The sequence below is a fragment of the Marmota flaviventris genome, chromosome 4 (genome assembly GCF_047511675.1).
Source record: "Marmota flaviventris isolate mMarFla1 chromosome 4, mMarFla1.hap1, whole genome shotgun sequence".
In the NCBI taxonomy this organism is placed as follows: Eukaryota; Metazoa; Chordata; class Mammalia; order Rodentia; family Sciuridae; genus Marmota; species Marmota flaviventris.
Window position 1 is genome coordinate 78613740 of NC_092501.1, and position 21642 is coordinate 78635381.

At 50.0% G+C, this 21642-nt stretch overlaps 1 protein-coding gene across 1 annotated transcript in view; it reads left to right on the top strand.

The window, feature by feature from the left end:
- Positions 1 to 624: 624 nt before the first annotated feature.
- Rasgef1a (RasGEF domain family member 1A) overlaps positions 625 to 21642 on the top strand; it is a 29575-nt gene continuing 8557 nt past the window's right edge. Inside the window, exons 1-2 of the mRNA XM_027947900.3 lie at positions 625 to 694; positions 20254 to 20457. Coding sequence (XP_027803701.2) covers positions 677 to 694; positions 20254 to 20457 — 222 coding nt within the window. The 5' untranslated portion in view covers positions 625 to 676. The remainder of the gene's footprint in view (positions 695 to 20253; positions 20458 to 21642) is intronic.

Consider the following 21642-nt stretch of genomic DNA (forward strand, 5'->3'; position numbering starts at 1 on the left):
TCTTGGGCGCGGGATGACACCTCACTTTGCCACCTACCTCGGGGATCCTTGGGGTCTCTCAGATTAGCCCTCCCGCAAAAGCAGCTGCTTGTTCCCGGTGTTCACTCAAGGAAATGGAAGGACAGCGAGTTCTGTGAAATGCTTCAGGCCAGAGCTGTGGGAAGCGAGTGCCCGGTCGCGGGGGGCATTCAAACCTAATGCTGCCTGACACCTGCTGTAGCTTTGTTGGGATGTCTATGATGAGGTGAGGTTGGGAGTGGTAAGAGAAAAAGAAAAAAGAAAAGAAGGAGGAGACCGGGGCGCTGGAGGCCCTAGTGAGCCGGATGTCACCACCACTACCGCCTCCCCCTGCGCTGAGTCCCAAACGGCATGATGCTCCCAAACTTAACCTCAGGACCATACGCCCTGTCCACACGGTGCCCTTCTCTGAGCGACCCCCAACCCCGTCCCTTGCTAGCAGCGTCGGCGGCTCCGCTGTTCAGGGTCGGGTCAGTGCAGTCGCTCTGCGGGCTCCGCCCCTGGGCCAGCCCCGCCCCTCCGCCTGGAGGTGGCTTTGAGGGCGTGGGGAAGTCCACCAACTGGGGGTCGGGAGGCGGGCTCCAAGCTGCCGGGAGAAGAGTCTCCAACAGTCCGACGCCTGCCGGGTCGGGGACAATACCTGGAGCAGGCAGCCAGGATGTTTCTGGAACCCCAGGTAGGGCTGCGGCTTGTGGCAGGCGGAGGGCGGCAGGGCAGGGAGGCGTGGTCCTGGGCGCGCTCGCAGGGCAGCGCCTTTTCTACCGCAGGGCTGCGCGCTGGGGTTCCTGCGCCACTAAGCTCGGGAAGCCGAGCATCTGTCTTTGACAGGGCTGGGGAACCACTCTCTCTAGGTGTCTCCACTCGCTCGGCGGGCCGCGCCCAGGCTGCCGCTGCTTTCCTGGCTTTGCCTGCTGATGCCGATGACTGCCCATGCTAGAGCAGCGTCGGCAAAGCTGGGAGGGAAACAGGTGATGGTGAGGGGGGCTGCTCAGCGCAGGCACTGTCAGGTTCGCGAGGAGTTGGGACGACTCTGGATCCTTTCCCGGAATCGAGGGGCCCCAGAACCACCTGTTTGGCCCAAGGAGGAGGTGCCTGGAGAGGGGGTGGTCTGTGATGAAGTGGGCACGTGGGAGGTGTGTATGCGTGTATGTGTGATGTGTGGGCGAGAGTGAGGGCGTGTTTTATATATGGGATGTGTGAGTGAGAGTGAGAGCAAGGGAGAGGCGGTTGTGAGGGCAGGGTGGTGCTTGCAGGAGTCCACCTTCCCCTCCCTGTCAAGGCAGATGTATTTAAAGAATGGAGCCCAGCAGTGGGTTTTCAAGGACCATGCTCCAGAGTGAGGAGCCCTGCAGGGAGGAAGCTGAGAAAGGTCCTGGCCTTATTCCTGAGCATGGAGCACTGTTGAATTTCTCCAGCTTTGAACCATGCTGGGCAGTGTGACTCAGGTGCAGCTTTGCTGTCCCCAGCTTTCTAAGCATGGAACAGTTGTGCTCAGACTGCTAGCAGAGGCCCAGTGCAGAGAGAAGACAGGCCCAGTTGCAGTGGCCAGCAGGACTCATTTTTCCTTTCATTCACTCATTTACCTACATGCATTTATTGAGCACCTGCTGTGTGCAGGTCCTGCAGTTCAGCAGGGACCAAGCACACCAAAGTCCTTGTCCTCATGTGGCTCACCCAGGGAAAAAAGAACAGTCAGTAAGTAAAATTCAGGAAATGTTATGTGATTAAGAGCTAAAGGCAAAAAGTGAAATGGGAAAGAGGAATAAAATATACCCAAAGTACATCAGTCAGAATAGTTTGTATTATTCTGTAGTAATAAAGCAACCCCCCAAGTCCAGTAGCTTATAATGACACAGTGTAGTTTTCATTCATGTAATGCCTGTTGAGAATTGACTGAGTCCTGTCCCACGTGGGCCTCACTTAGGGACCAGATGACAGAGTCTCATGGCAGGAACCAGAGAGAGCCCTCAGTGTCATTTAAATGACTCAGTCCAGAGTGACAGGTCACTTGACTCAACGCTTGAGAGCTAGAGGGCTCACACAGTCCCATCTGGGACTAGTCATGACAGCCTTGTTCGCCTTGGCAAGCAGGGGTCTGATACTTGGTACCCAGAGTGCTGATCACCCTTGTGGGATGGTGTTTATACCTTAGGTAGGATGGCCCTGGGAGGCCTCAGAGGTGTGATATGTCCATAAGAACTTAACAGGGAGGAACAGCAGCCAGCTGTGTGCATGGGCTGGGGATAGCAGTTGGCGATTACAGTGGAAAAGGGGACAAATCAGGGACTCAGAGGACTTTGGAGGTAGCAGAGGAGGGAAGAAGATTCTGACACATTTAAAGGAAAGCCAGAGGCCTTGCAGTTGTCTGGATATGGCACTGGAGATGGAAGGAGTTGGGCTGGCCCCAGGGATAAGATTATTGCCACTGGCAGAGGTGGCAAGGGTGTAGCAGGTACTACAGAGGCAGGCAGTGAACAGGGGACACGTTGATATGAGGTTTTGCCTGGCAGGGGTAGGCAGTCAGGAGAGGTCTGGGCTGGATTTGCTACTTTGGAGCCAGGTGTATTCCATCCTGCAGGCTCCTTGCCACCTCCAGGCCATAGGCAGTGTGCTCCAGCTGTCTCAGATAGTGCTTTCCTGGGCCCCACCTGGTGGGGCCTGACTGCTTGGGCTCCTTTCTGAGTGAGCTCCCCAGGAGAGGCAGGGTGAGGATTCTGTCCCTGGGGAGTTGGGCCCCCAGGACCGAGAAGGAGAGGGGAGCCATAGCATCTAATGACAATGGCCCCCTGAATGTGCTTTCTAGGTTCTAGCTCTGCCTGGGCACAGAGAGCAGTGGAACAGTACAATCCACAGCATTACACACCCCGAGCCCACAGTGGCAGCGTCCATGGGCAGGGAGGGGTAGTCAGGAAGTCTGCCTGGGGGAAGAATCATATCCTCATGGGAAGGGAGAGCTGGCCTGCCTATGGAAGCTGCCTGCACTGCCCACACTTTTGGGCAACTTGGGTGTGGCCTTCCAGGGGAGCTGTTGGAGAGTGACCACGGGAAAGTTGAGTCTGTAAGAAGACCAAATTGTTATGTCTCCCTGTTCTTCCTTCCCTTAATCCACTGGAAACTCCCCTGGTTATATTTGGAAGCCCACCTCAAAATCACCTCTTCCAGGAAGCCCTCCCTGACTTTCCCTTTCACGGTTCATTCCCTACCCCTGTGCCTCCACGCCACCCAGCAGAGACCCTTAATGCCAAGGAGATCCTGCTGTGATGTGATGTGAAGACTTGTCTGTCTGGCAGATGTGAAGGAACACGAGCTCTTCTGTTCAGTCTTATGTGGCATAGACTGGGAGGCTTCAGTGGATGTTTGTTGACTGCATAAGTGAGGGAAGGAAGGAACTAATAGGAGAGTTGTAAATGGCTTGTATAGAGTGGCTAGTCCTGCCTCCATGTTTTACATATGGGAAACTGAGGCTCAGAGGGGTTGTGACTTGCCTGAGGTCAGCCAGGAAGTCAGGGGTCAGACCTAATTCCCATTCCAGGCTGCTTCTGCTATGCCAGGTTATGGGCTGCCTGGGTCCTTATGGGTTCCAGACAAGGCAGGGAGGGCTCAGAGGCAGACAGGTTTCAGCACCCTCCAGGGCTCCCAGTTGAACCTGGAGTCAGTTGGGGTATGAGGATGACATCGGGTCTTGGGAAGGGGAAGGCAGCCAGGAACTCTGCAGGCCCTGAAGTCCTGGCCTGCCGCCATACCCACTGTCCAGTGGAACAACCCCGCCCCCGCTGTCCCGTGCCTTCCTGGTGGGCCCAGCCTCTGGCATTTCCCAAATGTCAGTGTGGCTGCCCTGTGAGCCACCCCCTGTCCTGGTGCTGGTGAGTGTGAGTCAGAGAACTTCCGTGGCCAGAGCAAAATCTGTGGGAGCTAGGTCACTGGTATGAGGTGTCTGTGAACCCTTTCAGCTTTGCTCTTTCAGTGACAGATATTAGATGAGAAAGGTTCCTGAGACTCAAGTCATAGCAGCAATCCCTGAAGCAGGAGAATCCTTGCTCCTCCTCCCTCCTTACCTTCTGCATCACAACATACAACAGACATCCTGAGAAGAGGGATGAGCCCATTCCAGGAGAAGGCTGGAAACCAGTGCCTGACCCAGGGTGAGGTGTGGTGCAGGTTTACCTTTGTGTGGCCAAGGCTTCAGCATAGCTGACCTGGTTGGCAGAGCAGACCCACTGGGCATAGCATGTCCTGGAGTGATGTCAGTGGGCCAGTGTCCCAGGGTGATGGCAGTGGGAGGTCCAAAGAGACACACAGACATAAGATGTACTTACACAAAGATACACACACACTCAGATACACATAGTCATACACATAGACATTCATATATACAGAGGTACATACTTAGACACACACAGACACAAGATGTATACACAGACAAGTAGATACATGCAGACACATAGGCACAAATACAGACACAGATACACAAACTCAGATACATAATCAGACACAGAGACACACATGCATACCCAGACACATTCAGACACATTCACACATTCACACAGTTATACTCACACACAAACACACATTCTCTCTCTCTCTCTCTCTCTCACACACACACACACACACACACACACACATCTACATCTTCTATCCATTGTTGCTGGAGTGAACTTCCTAGTACCTGCTCCACATGCCCCTGTTTGGGGCACCTGAGAGGAGAGAGAGAGGTCATTCCTTGATTTAAAAAATATATATGTTAGCTGATTGATTATTGAACTCTTGTTAGTTTGAATAGATTTTTAGTTTGAGTTCCCAAAAAACAAAGGAAATTAATCATATTATAAGGAACATTCCACCTCTTCATAAATAAGGTGTCTTTTATTTATTTTCTTATTATGTTTTCCAAAAGATGCAAATTAATACTAAGTAACAGCAGTTGTCCTTGGTTTGATCTTCAGTGTAATGAGAAAAATTTGAAAGTTTTTCTGTGTCTGAAATAGGCCCTATACTGCCCATAGATATTCTTCATCATGCACAGTATGCCCTACTCCCATATTAATTGCCAAGCATATACATCAAGAATGGATATTCAGTTTCACCAAGGGCTTTTCTGAATTTAGCAAAATCATCAAATGTCTTTCCTCCTTGGACCTTTTAATGTGTTGACTTGTTTAGCTTTTCTGAGCTAAATCATCCTCTTGTTCATGGAAAAAAAATCCCACTGGGGCAGTCTCTATTGTGCTTAAAAATGCTTCTGAGTTCATTTTACTGATATGTTCCTGTTTCTTAGGTTATTTTTCATATATATTCATTGGTAAGAATGTATATGTATTTCCTATTAGGAGACATATTTGTCACATTTATAAATCATGTTATGTTAACTTCATAAAATGAATAGGAAAAATTTTCAATGTGAATTGTGTAGCTGAAATAGTTTGAATATCATATAAAGTTATTTTACTCTCAAAGGCCTGAAATAATTCATTTTTAGGAACTATCTCAGCCACAGCTTGCTTTTCTATTTCCCTGAGGTTTAGTTGGCTGTCAACTTAATTTGTACTGTGGTTATTTTTATTTTTATTTTTTTGGTGCGCGGTGGGGGGGGGGTTGTTCTAAACATGTTTAGTCTATTTTGATTATTTATGTTTTCTCCCCCCACCCCTTTTCTTTCTTTCTTTCTCCAGGGATTGAATCCAGGGGCACATAACCACTGAGCCACATCCCCAGCCCTTTTTTGTATTTTATTTAGAGACAGGGTCTCACTGAGTTGCTTAGAGCCTCACTAAGTTTCTGAGGCTGACTTTGAACTCATATCCTCTTGCCCCAGTCTCCCTGGCCACAAAGCCCGCCTGGGCTATGTTGTTTATATTTTCTAGAAATATCCCAGTTCAAAGAGCTTTCAGATAATTTAGATTAACTAATTGATTTTTTAAAGCTTGTTTTCCATATCCTTATTTCTTCTTTTTATGCCCAATGTATTTTTGCATTTCCTCCCTCTTTCTCTCCCTTCCTTTTGTTGATAAGAACTGCCAGGGATTTATCTTTTTGTGTTTTCAAAGAATCAGGCTCTTGAATTTAATAAGCAGTACTACTTTCTTTCTTTGATTAAAACCACTTGTTTACCTTTTAGAAATTCTTTACTCTAGTTTGCTGTAAGTCTGTTTTGTTTAGAAGCTCTCTTTTGATTTTTGAATCAAGTGCTTAGTCTTATAATGTATTGAAGTCTATGAATTTTTCTTTTGAGTACAGCTTTGGCTGAATAATCCTTACCACTTGGTGTGGAGTTTCCTTTAAGGTTTATTTTTTCTTTTGTTTGTAATTGGAGTTTGCATTGATTCTTTAACCCAAACATTACTTAGAAAAGTTTTTCAATCAAGTAGGTGCATGTTTTGGCTCATTGTTTTGCTTATTAATATGCAGCTGTGTTATGTTATGTTCCTATCATTCTGTCACCTGACATTTTGATTTGGGGATTTCCTCTCTCTCTTTCTTTTTTTGGTATAGGAAATTGAGGGCCTCATTCATACTATGAAGAGCATTCTACTCCTGAATTATATCCCCAGTTTTAAAAATCATTATTTTATTTTGTCAAAGGGTCTTGCTAAGTTGCTGAGACTAAGTTGCTTGATCCTCCTGCCTAAGCTTCCTGAGTAGCTAGGATTATAGGAGTGTACCACCAGGCTGGGCAGGTTTAGGGACTGCATTTGGCTTCACTGGTGGTATGATATCTGACAATGTAGATAAAAACTCTGAACAGTAGAACGAATGTGCCTTTCTGTTCCTCTGGCTCTGTATTTCATGGGTGGCTCCTCACATTTCTGAATGCTCATCCCAAGAACATGTATTACAAGATTTTCATTAGTTGGGCATCCATTCCTTGTTGGAAATTCTAGCAAGTTCTGGTTGTTGTTCTGCCAGTCTTTCTTGCCCATGAGGAGGTGTATATGGCATTTCCTGGGTACAGCTTTGTGTTCTCTGGAGTTTGCCTCTAATAGAGATATTCTCCTATTCTCTACTCTCAGTCACTCAACATAGCATTTCTGACACCCGATTCTCCAGCAGACACCAGCTATCCCACAGGTTAAGAACTTAGCACCCAAGACTGCTCCTTATTCTGATGCTAATCAAAAAACCCCAGGTTGTGACTTATGCTTCTGACAGGATAAATCAGGGTTCCCATGACCTTTTCTTCTCTGCTTTGATTAGTTTGCTAGAGCAGCTCACAAAATTCAAGGAAACACGTTATTATAAAGGATACAGATGGATATCAGATGGAAGAGATGTACGGGACAAGGCATGAGGGAAGGGGTGTGGAGCGTCCACGACTTTGCTGGGCATGCCACTCTCCAGGAATCTCCGTCTGTTCAGCTGTCTAGAAGCTCTCCCAGTCCAGTCATTTTGGGGTTTTATGGAGCTGTCATTACATAGACATGATTAATTGCATTATTAGCCACTGATGATCAACTCAACCTGTAGCCCCTCTTCCTTCCTCCAAGGTTGGGGTTGGGGTGGGGTGGGACTGAAAGTTCTAACTTCTAATCATGTGATTGGTTTCCCTGACAACCAGTCTCATCCTGAAGCTACTCTGGAACCCTCATCCACTAATCACCTTAGCATATAGAAAGATACGTCACTTTGGAGATTCTAAGGGTTGGGGAACTGTGCATCAGGAAATGGGGTGATGACTAGATAGATTGATCCATATATATAGATACTTAGATCTATATCTTATTATAAATCCTAGTATCGCAGTCTCTCTGTGTCTGGTCAACACTGGCAGGAAGTCCCAGCCTGCAGATAGAAAACCTGGGCTAGCTTCCTGGGTTCTGCACTATCCTCAGCCCACATGCCTATACCTTGTCTGGCAGGTGGATAGCAGTGCCCTCCTGGGAAAGAGTGGGATGCTCTAGCACTGGAAAGCCCTCTGCCAGTGTAACTCAGTGGCTGTAAGTCTCCTGGTCAGTTTCATGGAGAGACAAATATCCAACTGCTCAGCCTCAGGCCTCTCAGGCCCTGGCCAGATCCCCATTTTGCAGTGTGGAGGAACAGAGGTGATGATACCGCTGGACCTCCCAGAGCTATTACCCACAGAGCATGTGGTAGGAAGTATCAGGAAGTGTCCTGTCCTGTTCCAGAATCTGCAGCTAGTGGACAAGGCCATGGCTTTCCTAGCCCAGTAGGAGCTGGATGCCCCTCTGTGCCATACCCTGCCCTTTGACAAACACAGAGCTCCCTGCTTCTATAGCATTCAGAATCTCAGGAGGACTGCTGTGGGTGTCTGCCAGGAGGATGCCAATTCAAGCAAAGGAAATTGATTTTTATTGTTTTTAAGCACAAATGAAAAATCTTTTCTTGGTATAATTAGATGTCATTTAAAAATAAAAGAACTGTCCATTCTTTTTTCTATATCCCAGCACCCATATATGAGCCGCTCACTCCTGGAAAGGCCTACTTCACCCATCCATCCCTCCGACAAGCCTCTCTGGGGCCCTTAGCTCTGACCCAGGCAGCTTATTGTCCCTCTGTCTTGTAGCCATGTTGATCCTTGTCTGGCTCTCAGCCTGACCCAAGACATGGGGTGTCTTTCTGTTGGAGCCAGGTGGGAACCCTGGCCAGTGTGCTGGGCTTTGATTAGCAGCAGGACATCCTGTCCCAGAAGTCTTCAGTGGATGCCCCGTCTAGGAAGGGGCAACTCCAGGGGCAACTCCAGTTGGGGTGAGGGTGTATACCTACCTTCCTTTCTCTGTGGCACCCTAAGCGGACTCCTAGTAATGACAAAACTGGATTCCAAGATGATCTTGGTTTGCTTTGTGTCCAAGCCTGTACCCAGCTTGGCCTCTTGGAATCCTAGAGCTATCCCCAAGTGTAGGAGGCGCTCAGTAATCCGAGTTGAGTTCCAAGGAGTCAGTCAAGAGGGAGTGAGGCCAGAGGTGGGAGCATGAGGAGGCCCCAGCCCTGCCCTGGTCCTGGAGCAGCCAAGTGGGAGGCAAGGAGGCAAGCCTGCTAGAAAGGGCAGGGATTCTCTGAAATCCCACCTGCTCCATCTCTGGGCTTCTTGAATCTCAATAGTGGGGCAGTTATTGGTGGACAATGACATTCTGTCTCCTGAGCAGCTACCAGAAGAAGCTGACTGGCCAAAAAGGGAAAAAGGAGGAGGAAAAAAGAATGAGGAAAAAACCCAGACTTGGCAGAATTTGTATTTAGGGGTGTGAAGAGGAGATGGCAAGATTCCTTCAGTCAATTCAAATAGTATTTGGTAATAGAAAAGAATTCAGAAAAAAAAAATGAATCATGGGTCTGTAACAAAGCTTTAATTATCAGCATTGCTCCTAAGCCTGGGCCTTTGTGGAGAAGGCGCCTGGTGAGGTACTGCGGCTGGCACTCTGGTTCCCATGGCAGCCGCCTCCTTGCTGGAGCATGGCCTGCAGCCCTGTGTCAGGCCTCAGGACTGCCTGGGCCAGCCCCAAAGGTGCACAAAGGTAAATACTGCCCTTCTTTGCAGCATTGGTGAATATGACTTCTTGAAGCTTGAATTATGTGAAAAGCAATGTCTTTCCCCTCACCCTCTGTCCATTTGATGGTCACTGGGCTAGGAGGATGGGACTTGGGTGCTGCAGGAGCTCCCTAGGCCCTATCCCAGGGATGGGGCCAGGCTTGCTCTTCCCTTCTGCAGAGGCCACAGGGGTTCAGAGGGATAAGCGGGTAAGAACTTAAGAGACCTGTTGGGGCTAGGGTTGTAGCTCAGTGGTAGAGTGCTCACCTCACACGTGTGATGCACTGGGTTCAGTCCTTAGCACCACATAAAAATAAAATAAAGATATTGTGTCCATCTACAACTAAAATAAAAAATAAAAAAGAGACATGTTGGGAAAAGAGATATACCCCATACCTTTCAGCCCACCCTAGACCAGAACCAGCTCTGAATGCCACAAGCCTGGGATAGGGCAGTGCAAACAGGTCGAGGAATCAAGCTGCATAGAAGTAGGAGGCAGATTCTCTTTGTTTCTTGGTCGACAGAGGGGGACCTGGGTAGGCTGTCCTAGGAATGGTGGGTATGAGAGGGGACCCAGAGGTGGGACCAGAGAGAGGGAAACACCCCCTCTTATTATCTGTGTTTAGGACAGCAGCTAGGCAACCCGTAGATCAGGTGCCCATCAGAAATGTTCTGCAGTTCTGCTGCTATCAAAAACCACCAGGTGCTGAGCATGGTGGTGCATGCCTGTAATCCCAGTAACTTGGGAGGCTGAAGCAGGAGGATCACAAGTTCAAGGCAGCCTCAGCAACTTAGCGAGACCCTGTCTCAAAATAAAAAAAATAAAAAGGGATGGCGATGTGGCTTAGTGGTTAAGTGCCCCTGGGTTCAATCCTGGTACCAAAAAAAGAAAAAAAGAAACCCACCAGCTACTAAGGCTATCCTGAGCTTCATTGGTTTTGGTTTGTGCTCACTGTCAGCTGGTGAGCAGGTGCTGGAGATGATGTCTTAAAGAAGAGGGTGCTGGCCCACAAATGGGTGGGATAGGCTAGCCTCCCAACTATCTCAGGGCCAACCTGTGCCTGCAGCTGGATTCTGCATATCCATCAGATGAGGCCCAAGAAGACAGAACCAGGACTCTGTGGAAAGGAGATACATTTCAGTTCAAAGTTAGGGAGATTTGGGAGCTTAGGTTTGGGAAGAGTAGACAGGCCTGGGGGCAGTTTCCTGCAGTTCCTGAGGCAGGAGAGTCTGGGTGTAGATTGGACCATTAGGGGAGTGTCTTCCAGCCCTGGGGTGAAGAAACGTGATGGATGGCCTTAGGCTTGGGGTCCAGAAACCACCACTTGAGAGTGATGGGTCATAACAGGTTTGGACTTCTAGGGTCCTGGCTCCACATCCCTCTTGCACCCACTGTAGTGTTTATAAATGAGGCAGAATTTAGCTGAAGACTCTCGCACAAGGTGGTGCTCACAATGAATACCGTGCAGGTGATACCCAGAGAGACTGGGTTACTGACAAGTCACCTTGTGTTCTTCATTTAGGACTTGGGTGCAGGCTCCTGGCTCCAGATGAGGATGGAGACTGCAGCCTCTGGGAAGGTGGGGCAGGGAGTAGGGGGAGGGGTGTGGATTAAGGCACGCTGAAATAGTGAAATTGTGATGACAGGGGTGTTAGAGAAGACAGAGCCATAGGAGGTCAGAAGAGGGGGATATGGGTTGTGCCCCAGGGGGAAGGGTGCTTTCTTTTCCAGTCTGCACCTCTGCTAGCTGGAATGTCAAATTGCCCTTTATGAAGGTGGGAGCTCAATGACTGTGGGGAAGTGTCCTGTCCATGGCCAGCTGCCTCCTTTCCCTGAATTTTCTGGTCTTTGAACCCAGTTAGGGAACAGGAGAGGATGGGGAAGGATAAGGGAGGTGATGGGCAAAGGGTTTCTGCCATCTGACCTGTTACCAGGACACTGAGGCTAGGGAGAGAGGAAGTATGATGCCTCCTGCTGCAAGGAAGGGAGGAAGTCCTTAGAGCTGGCCTCCTGCACACTCTGTCCCCAGGGCCAGTGAACCTCTTCCCAAACCAGAACACCTGACCTTTCACCTCTCCCTCTGGGATGCGTGAAGTGACTAGAACTGTCTCCCATCCAAGGAGTGGGTCAAAATCATCTGATTCTCTGGGTGCAGTGGCAAATGCCTGTAATCCCAGCGGCTGGGGAGGCTGAGGCAGGAGGATCACAAGTTCAAAACCAGCCTCCACATCTTAGCAAGACCCTGTCTCAAAATATAAAAAAGATTGGGGATGTGGCTCAGTGGTTAAGCACCCCTGGGTCCGATTCCGCCCCTCTAATAATCTGAGGCAAATCCTCTGACTCACTAAAGATTACCTAGAGATTTGCATTTACATAGGAATTAATTGTGTGCCCTCCCCACCTACTCCCTCCTTCATTTAAACAAGAATTTCATTTACCAATTTAGCCTGAATTGCAACTACCTGGCTTAGAAGCCCCCTGTGTGAAGTGAGTCCCTGACACCCCCAGCTCCAGCCAATTCCCCTCCCTGAGATTGTTCACTGCCAAGGGGATCAGGAACCACCTGTCCCAAGGAGATTCTCCAGGGACTGGGAACTTACCCTCCATGTCTGGATCCACCCTAGACCAATGCAGGGCTGGGCGTAGTTAGGCAGGTGATGAGCAGGACCTGCCACTTTGCGGTGGCATGTGCTGGTGGTGGAGGCCACCTGTGACCTGGTTCTAGTCAGGGTTAGGGGAAGTCCTGCACTGCTGGAGGCCATGACCTGGACACCTCCACAGATCCACATTTAGGATGTCATGGGCATAGATAACTGATAAAAACTTGTTTTGGAGTGAGTGAGCCAGCCAGGATGTGCTCTGGGAAGACTTCCTAGACAGCTACTGTGTGAAGGCTCATACAGTCTTTCCTCTAATAGCTAGGCTCTTCTTTATCCAGAATTCTCCTTCAAGTCTTTGCTCAAAGCTCACCTCTACAGCAAGGTAAGCCTCCTTGATGGGTAAGGTTAAGGTTACTGCCTTCCTTCATCTAATCTTCTGACCACCTGCTTCTTCCTCTGACCAGAGCACTGACCCTCCTCTAACCTTTATCTATGTGGTCATCCTGTGCCAGACTTACTTGTTCCAATGGGTGATTTGTAGGGCCAGAGAGCAATGAATTTTCCTTCATTTGGATTTCTAGTGGCTAGGCTGGTCCTTGTTAACATTTCTGAATGAATGAACGAGGAGTAAGGACTGTGTGAAGCCACCTCTGTGCAAACAATTTCAGGGAATTAGACAACACTAGAAGGGCAATTAGGTCCTTTTGGTAGTGTCCCTGTGATAGAGCTGGCTCATGTGTCTCTTGGCCAGGTCCAAGTGGCCAACATGGACCTAAAAGAAGCCTCTGAGCATGCTGTCTTGGTTTTGTGACCCACCAGGGTGGGGACACAGGGTTGGCACCCAGCTCCCTCCAGGAGCACTTTCTCTCCCCCACCTCCTCCCTAGCCAGCAGAGGGGAGACTGGCAGGATGTGTAATTTTCAGTTGCTAATTGTGATGCCCTGCAGATTGCTGAGCTAAAAATAGTCTTGGTTTTTTGTTGAGTAGGTTAAAAAATAGAAGCCCCCATGCTGCCTCAGAAAGAATCCCCCACTGCCAAGCCTGGCAGAGGCAGGGGCTGCCTCAGGCCCCTCCTCTACCTCCTTGCAGAACCCTCATGCAAAATGGGCCCTAAGGGCCATTTTTGTTCCATTTTTCCAGGAAGCTGGGTTACTTTCCTTGGGGTCACAGATAAGCTTCTGGGAGCCTAGAAGTCCCTGGAATCATGCAGAATGTGGTGGGAATGTGCATTTGCCTCTGTATCCTGGCAAAGGTCTCAGCTGTCATCTCAAGCTCAGATGGGTCCTGTCCCTGCCAGAAACATTTATGGGCAATGTTAGGGAGTGCTCATGCAGTGCTCATGCAGTTGGAGTAATTGCCCAAACCAACAGGCTCTTGGGACCAAGAGCCTGGGTGACAGGGTCTCTGTCCAAGAAAACACAGGGCTTTGGGGCAGGCAAGCCTAGGCAGACCTGCACATTGCTGCCTGCCTGAGCAGCCTAAAGCAGATCTCATGAGCTGATATTCTTATCAGAGAAATGGGAATCTCTGGGTTATAGGAGAATTGCATTTATGTGAGATGAGTTTTGTAAAGCCCAGTACATAGCTTGACTAACTCCTGATGATGGAAATTTAAAGTACAATGTTAGTTAAAAGCTGCTTGACATATATCAGAAAATTTCCAAAACTGCAGATTTTAGAATCTGGAAAGGGCTTACAGAATTCTGAATGTGTGCTGGGAACAGGCCCCAGACAGCTCCCTCTTGAGAGTTGAATAGAGGAGCCTGTTCCTGTCCAGTTGTATAAGAAACACCCTTCCTTAGGCTGTTGTTCCCATTCCCCACTGGATGAGGTTTAATGTGTTTGGGGCTGGCCCATTACCTCCTAGATCTACCTTCCAATATTTCTCCCTTAGTCCTTCTGGAACTGATCAGGATGCTTCATGTAGACATCCCAGGGCTGGGTGTATTAGGAGGTGAATGCTTCCTTTCCTTTCCTAGGATGTCCTAGGAAAGTAGATTTGGTGTTAAAAGTAAGTAGGTAGCTGGACCTTCAAAGCCTGAAGACCTGAGAGAACCAATGAGTGGGAAAGGCTGTGGTTTTCCCCATGTGACTTCTAAAGGATGAGGCCCCTGTCCAGTGTGGCCACCTTTCCTGCCCTCCCCTTCACACCAACATCTTTCCCAGAGACTTAGGCCTCAAGATGGAGGCTAACAGCAGAGAGATGGGGGCATGTCTCTTGAGAGTACTAGGGAATCTCCTGGGAGGGGTGTAGGTGCACAGGACTCCCAGGACAGGTGTGAGGAGAGATAACCCTGTACATGGACAGTGCTGTGATTGGATACTCCTTTAGAGCCAACATCATTTATATTTCTTACCCAAGGATATCTGAGTAAATTGTTTGCTACACTTTAGCTATGGGAGTATCTTTTCTGAGACCACTGGGTGGTATAGGGCCTCCCCCACATCCTGGATCTTGTTGGGCTTTCATCCTCTGGGCATCCTTTGTACAGGAGGCAGGAAGAGCACATAAGACTAGGAAAGGATGTAGCCATGAACCAGAACTGGACAAGTGCAAGATGCCAAACTCCGTTGGCTCTGCTGCAGGAAGTCCAGCAGCTCTGCTTAGACCCTCTGGGTCTGTCTCTATTGCAGCTGCAGCTCTTGGGACCAAGAGCCTGGGTGACAGGGTCTCTGAGCCTGTCTCTGGGACAACTGGAGTTTGTGAGAGGAAGTAAGGACTGTATCCCAACTCACAAAAGGTGTATAGTCTCTTGGGCACTTGTCTGGCTCTTGGCCAAAAGCAGATATTCCTCTACTTCTGCTGCCTCTGGCATGGAACACATGAGAAAGCTTTGGAGCAGTGTGAGGCAGTAAAATCTCTGAAGTCCCTTGAAGAGGCTATAAAAGGGAACTCTGTACATACTTCTTTGCAAAATCTTCCCCAAATCCTCTTGTCTCTCTCTCCCAGAGTGACTTATGGCACTGGGCCACCCATGATCTCTCTTCTTACTGTCTCAACTTTTTCAGGTTCTGAAAGTCTCGTAAAACCCGGCTCCCTGACACTGTGCTTGTGCATTATGTTCCTTAAAAGGTGCAAGGGCACACATGTGTGCATATATAAATTGTAGTGGAGCTGTGAATACTCAGAAACTAAAGTTTGTGGTTGTATCCCTTAAAAGGGGGTCTTTTCCCTGCATTGTTCTAAGGCAGAGTCCCAGAATGCACCTTCCAGATGGAGCAGAGCCCTGAGAGCAGTGTTCACTTTCTGTACTGTAGCACATCGCACATGTGAGCATTTGTACTGGGCCCCTCATACACCCTGTGCTTGCACTCCTCACAGCAACTGTGAGTTCAGGTGCCACCATCAGCCAGTGCTCATGCAGTTGGAGTAATTGCCCAAACCAACAGCTGGAGTGTGGGAGTCCTGATCCGTCACCCTTGGGCTCCAGCATGTGCATGTTCTGCACATTGGAGGGGCACAGAAGTAAGATGATGGCTGCTTCTCCAGAGCCACCTTCCCTAGAGATCAGAGCTGACATATGAATGAAGCTTATGTATGAAACTTCATTGGGAAATATGGGATCCTACTCCCAGGGGAGCAGGAAGCAGGGAAGCAGAGCCAATAAATAACCTGGATGTGTTCCAACATCAGTCAGTCTCAGTGATGCTTTTGTCTATCTGGAGTGAAGAGGGGGCATTTTCTTAGTGGTTCTCATGCTCCATAGATAAGTTTGTCCCCCTAGGTATGAACAGTTTCCAGGTGTTACCTATGCCATCCCTGACTTCTGGGTTGTGGACACACAGGTCAAAATGAGTCCACCTGTCTCATGCCTCAATGAGAACATGTAGTTGGGGCTGGAGGCTGATGGCCTTACAGCTACCTCTAGGTCAGAAGGCATAAGTTAGAATCAGTGGTAGCTGACATTGGGCCTTTTGGGTATCATTGAGCGCAGGCACAGATGTGGATGGCATATAACCACATCTGGTCCACTCCAAGGACACAGCCACATTGGTTGCCATCTTCTCACTCCACCCTTACACAGCCCTGCAGGGAGGTGGGACAAGAAACCCAATGACAGGTGAGGAAACTGAAGCTCAGAGCATCCCAGAAGCTTCCCCTTGGATTCAGAGACAGAGAACATGTGTCTTCACCCCACATTTCTGACTGTTTTCCACAGTGCTGGGTCCAGGACATACAACCACAGGAAAGGACTCAAGCATGTATGGATCATATGGTCACCATGAGGGTGCAGACAAGGGCATTAAAGGAGCAAGAGGCAGAGGCTGGGGGCTGCAACTGTATGGGGACTCCCCAAGGCAGTGTTACCTGTTCTGGGCCAGTATGGGGGGCAGCAGGCTTGAGCCCCATAGAACAGTGGCTGCAAGACCTCACAAGCCATGTCATGCTCTGGGGAATAACAGCAGAGATCCTGGATGGGGCACCTCAGGTCAGGCCTCAAGGATTGGGGCCACCAAAGTGGTGGTATGGGATGGGGGTGGACAGGGAGGGGGAGGATCTGGGGAGAGGACAACGTGTAACTACAAGAAGCTCCTAGGCCCCGTTGCTTTGCCCACCTCCCCTCTGGCCAACCAGATGTTGTTACCCAGGCCAGCAGGGAGCAAAGGGCCTCTGGGGCTCAGCCTCTTCAGGAAGCTCTTCCTGTCCACACTCATCCCTGCAGGGCTACCTCTGGCTGTGCAGGGGAGTGGGTATGGCCTACCCACCTGACTGATGGCCCCTTTCAGGGACCAGCCATCAGCTCTCATACAGAGAGGCCCCCTTCTTCCATGTGCCCCAGAGAGCCAGGTAAACCCAGCTATGGAAACTGGTTGTCTACGCAGCTGGTGGGAGGGCCTCTGCCTCTCATCCTGTAGCCTTCATCCTGTCCTGTCCAACTGCCCCTTATGCCCACCTGGTGGGAGGGGGGCAGCTTTCAAGGTCTGTCCCCTGGGATAGAGTGAGTCACTTGTACCCGCCTCTCTGTGAGCACATTTTTTCTGAATTGATTAGGTTTATAATTAGAAGGTGCTTGCCCTTCTGCCTGAACAGAGGAGGAGGTGCTAGGAGTTGAGAGGAATCCATCTAGGGGTATTGTTTTGCCCCCCACTCCTTCTGCTGGTCTAGGCCAACTCCATCTAACTTGAGCAGAGGTGAAGGTGGGTCCTAAAGAAGGTGGCCCACACCAGCCAGCTCCATCCTCACCATCCCTTTGCTTGGTCCTTGGGTCTCACTGAGCTCTCTGCAGTGTCTGTAACCTGGCAATGGGTCTGGCTGTAGCCAGGTGCAGCAGAGGCAGGAGAAGGCCTGCCTGGGCTTCCTCCTCCCATTTGCACCTGGAAATTCTTGAAAAATGCCAGCACCTGAGTTGCCCACTAGACCAGTTAAGACAGACCCACTGGGGTGGGAGCTGGGCAGAATGGCTTTGAAAAGCCTCTGGGGTGTGCAACCACAGTTGAGGGCACCTGGTTTAGCTGGCAGAAGGCATTGGAGGCTGGAACTCTCAGCGGGATAGGTTTGTGGCCTTTTATCCTTCCTGCATGCGAGTCACCTGTGTGTCTCAATTAGATGCAGATTTGACCAGCAGGCCTTGCCTGGAATGATTTGTGCATTTTAACCATGACCAGGTGCCTACTGCTGTTTGGTTTTAGAGTGTCAGCACAGGGTTGGCTTCCTGAGTCCTGGCACCCTTGTGGCCTGTGAGGGGTGCTGAGCAATCTCACAGATGGGAATCAGATCCCAGGGAAGTGATAACCAGCTAGTGCAGTGTGCGACTTATACTGAGGGCTCATTTGATCCTCCCAGCAAACCTCTGCAGTAGTTAGTGCTCCCTCTACCCATTAAGATTCCCAGAGTTGAGGATCCTGGCAAAACTCACCTCTTTGCAGCTAGTTGCCCTGAATCCTGGTCCTCTGTGTCTCACTGTGAGATTTGGAGTGTGACTTTGCCCTTGGTGCCTTGTCCTCATCTTTGGATGCTCTCAGTGTGGGTTGGTGTTATTGTGAGAAATAAATGAGATGATTCAACACCAGCACTTAGTGTCACTTATGGTACATATTATGTACTGAGGGCGTTAGCTAATGCTGTTTGTTTCCTCCCACGGGCCTCTATGGGCTCTACCAATCCCCCACTGAACCTTGCCTGCCTTGGGTATTCGTGCTGGTCCCTCATCCAGGACCCTGTCCTTGAAGGGGACCTGTTCCTACTAGGCTCATCTAATCCCTCCCTGGCAGCAGAATCACAATGAGCTGAGTCTCCAGGCTGACTCTCCTGGTCTCCCAGGCAAACCTCCCCAGCACTGGGGCAGGTCTCCCTTTGGCAAGGGCTATTTGTTAGCAGCATGTTAGGGCATTCCCTTCTCCTATCATAGCACCTCCTACCTCTTCCATGGGAAAACAACATCTCATGACCTCAGGAATTGGGGTGAGGACTTATAGGTCAGTAGTCTAGGCTTAATCCAGGGAGGTACCTGGGGAAGACTTGGAAATTCTAGGATTTCCTTAGTGGAGTCTGTTTCCACTGGGCCCCTGATGTAGCATCTGAGAAATGAAGGGTTCACTCATATTAGTGATCCTCAGACTTGAGTACACAAGTCCCTAGAGGGCTTATTAAAAAACAAATATCAAGCTTATCTTTGAGCTTCTGATATGACAGGGGACAGGGCTGGGCATTGAGAATGTTCATCTAACATGCATAAGGTGCTGCTGCTGCTGCAACAAGCTAACTCTGAGACAGGCTCTCCTCCCCATCCTGGAGTGGAGGCTGTCCTGAGCCTGGGGTCAGTGCAGTATGCTGTGTCATAGGGAGGTGGTCCTCTGCTTGTAGAGCCCCTGGAGAGCAGCCCCCGTGGTCCTCTTGCAGCAGTAATCATGGCTAGTGTTTGCTTGACATAGTGGGAAAACTGAGGCTAGGATGGCTCTGAGGCTTGCCCTAGTCTACAAGGCTGAGCCCTCATGGACTGTGCAGGGGGGCATGAAGCCATAGGAGGGTATGGAGCCCTTCCCACTGCTTTCCCAATAACACCCCTCTTAGTACAAGGAACCACTCCTATGAGGAGCACCCTGCCGAGAGAGGGCTATGTGGCTTTGTGCTTGTGCCAGTGCTGGAGCAGAAGTACATGCTTGTGCTGTCTGTGCCCCCTGCCATGGCAGGAAGGTCCAGTTCTGCCACCTGACCTCAGCTGCCTATGCCTCATGCCCATCTGTCTCCCAGGGGTGGGAGGGGTGAGACTATGTGTGCAGCCACAGGAGGGAGAGCACACTTCCAGGCCTGGGTCTCAGAGGCCAGGGCCGGCAAAAGCTTCATTATCCTTTTACACTTGGTCAGTTGCCTGATGCAGAGACTGAGGCCTGGAGGACTTCAGAGTCTCCCCTGCTTCATGAGAACTTTCAAAAGAAGCCTAGCTGCAATGTTAGGTGGGAACCCTGTAGCCCTCAGCAGGGCAGCCACAGGGGACAGCCCTAGGGAGGCCAACAGGATGCCTGAATGCTCAGGTATCTACATGTCATTGGCATGTCAGATTCCACATGTTCAAAAGCAAGTCCCACATCTTTCCTTAGACCCTGCCTTCATGCTCTGTCTTGTGCTGGCCAATGTTCCAGGACTGAGACAGTCCTTCACAGTGTCCAGGGTCGGCCTTGCCCCCATTCTTCTGCTTCTACCTGACCTGAGGAGCTCTCTCTTGTTTATGGCAAATCTGGCCCAAATGGCTTCCAGATGCCTCCCATGAAGGCTCCCTCAACTATGTTCAGAGTGGCTTCTTCTCATGCTGGCCCTGGGGTATGTGTGGTCATCCTAGTCTCAGACCACCGTCTCTATTTATCCCCTTCATACACACTGGGCTTTGGACTGTCTCATTCCTAGGATGTTCCTTTCTGTATGGCCAACACCATTTTACATACATCACCTTCCCTCAGGCCGCCTTGACCACAGGCTCCCTGTATTTTCCTCCTGGCATTTTCTCCACAATTTCTCTTCTTCTCCTGCTTATAACCTTAGGAGGCAGGCTTTGTGTCCAGATCCCAAGATGAGGCCCCGTGTGCACATAGCAGGTGCTAAAGAAACATTTATCAGGTGTGCGGTGGCTAAGCGACCCCTTGGGTGGTACGTCTGGGGCTCTCACCACATACCCCTGAATACATGCAGGCTGCTTAATGGCCCTATTCTTCTCTCCTAGGAAACTATGCCCCAGACATCTGTGGTCTTCTCCAGCATCCTCGGACCCAGCTGTAGTGGACAGGTGCAACCCGGCATGGGGGAGCGAGGAGGCGGGGCTGGCAGTGGCTCTGGGGACCTCATCTTCCAAGATGGACGCCTCATTTCTGGGTCCCTGGAAGCCTTGATGGAGCACCTGGTCCCCACGGTGGACTATTACCCCGATGTGAGTGCCTGAGGTCTTGGGGAAAGTTACAGGGAAATTATCTGGTTCCAGGAGAGGCTGCTTCTGGGAGGAGGGGGAGACCTAGACAGTCCCACTTCCTGTACCTTCTTCACCCTTTGACCTGCACACATCAGCTCATGCCTGGAAGAAGCTGCAGTGGCTTCTCTGCTGCTGCTAGGATGGCCCTGGAGGCATAGGAAGCAGAAACACACAAAGGACCCAGCCCCTAGGGGAGGAAGAGGAGTTTAAAGAGCAAGTCCAGAACTCAGGTCCTGATGAGGGTAATCCAGCTCATTTCCTGGAAGCCATCTCTGAGCCGACAAACTTATTTTGTGCATAAACCTCATGATCCAGAACAAAGGATGTCAGTCCCACCCTGAGGTATGCAGACCCTAACATATGGAGCAGCAGGCCCTCAAGGGCAAGGCTGTTCTTCATCAACACAAATCCTTCCTTTTAACCTAAATATGGTGTTGTACATTCTGAGAATTGAGAAAACATTCCCTTGTCATGTGTGGCTTCCTTCCGCCTCTGATGAGTGACGTCTCTTAGCAATAGTGGGTCTGTAGGCCTGCATGCTTCCTTTTGTGAGCTGAGCATCCATCTTCTGGGAGGGCCTGTTCTGGACCCTTCATCCTCTGAGGGCAGTCATCGCCTTGGCTTTGGCTGTTCAGATGCAGTTTGCAGGAGGTGCAGGCAGAATGGTTGGTCTCCAGCTTCTTCCTATTGGCTGTGCTGGAGTCACCTCAGCTTCCCCTCCTGTCAGGCCACTACCTCCTTCTAGGGCTCTGGGAAGATACACCTTTGCATTGTCCACTCCCCTGTTTTCCTGTCCACCCCATAAGCCCTGTCAGGGACAGTGCTGATAGTACAGACACTGCTGCTAAGTGCCTGGGGCAGAGCCAGGAGGAGAAACTTCAGGTCCTGAAGAAGCCCAAGGCAGGACTGTGACCCTTCAATGCTAGTCAGCCTGTGGGTCAGTGGTCCTGTGCCATAGCAGGAAGAACTCCTCATCTCATAGGCTTATCCCAGAGGAGCCATCCAGCTGTTATCCAATGTAGTTCTTAGAACATTGTGCTCTACGATCCTGACTGCTTCCCAGGAGAGAACAGAGAGATGACAAGGGCAGAAAGTAGGCCAGGAGAGTCTAGCTGGGTCTTGGCTCCTCTGCAGAGTGCCTGGGTT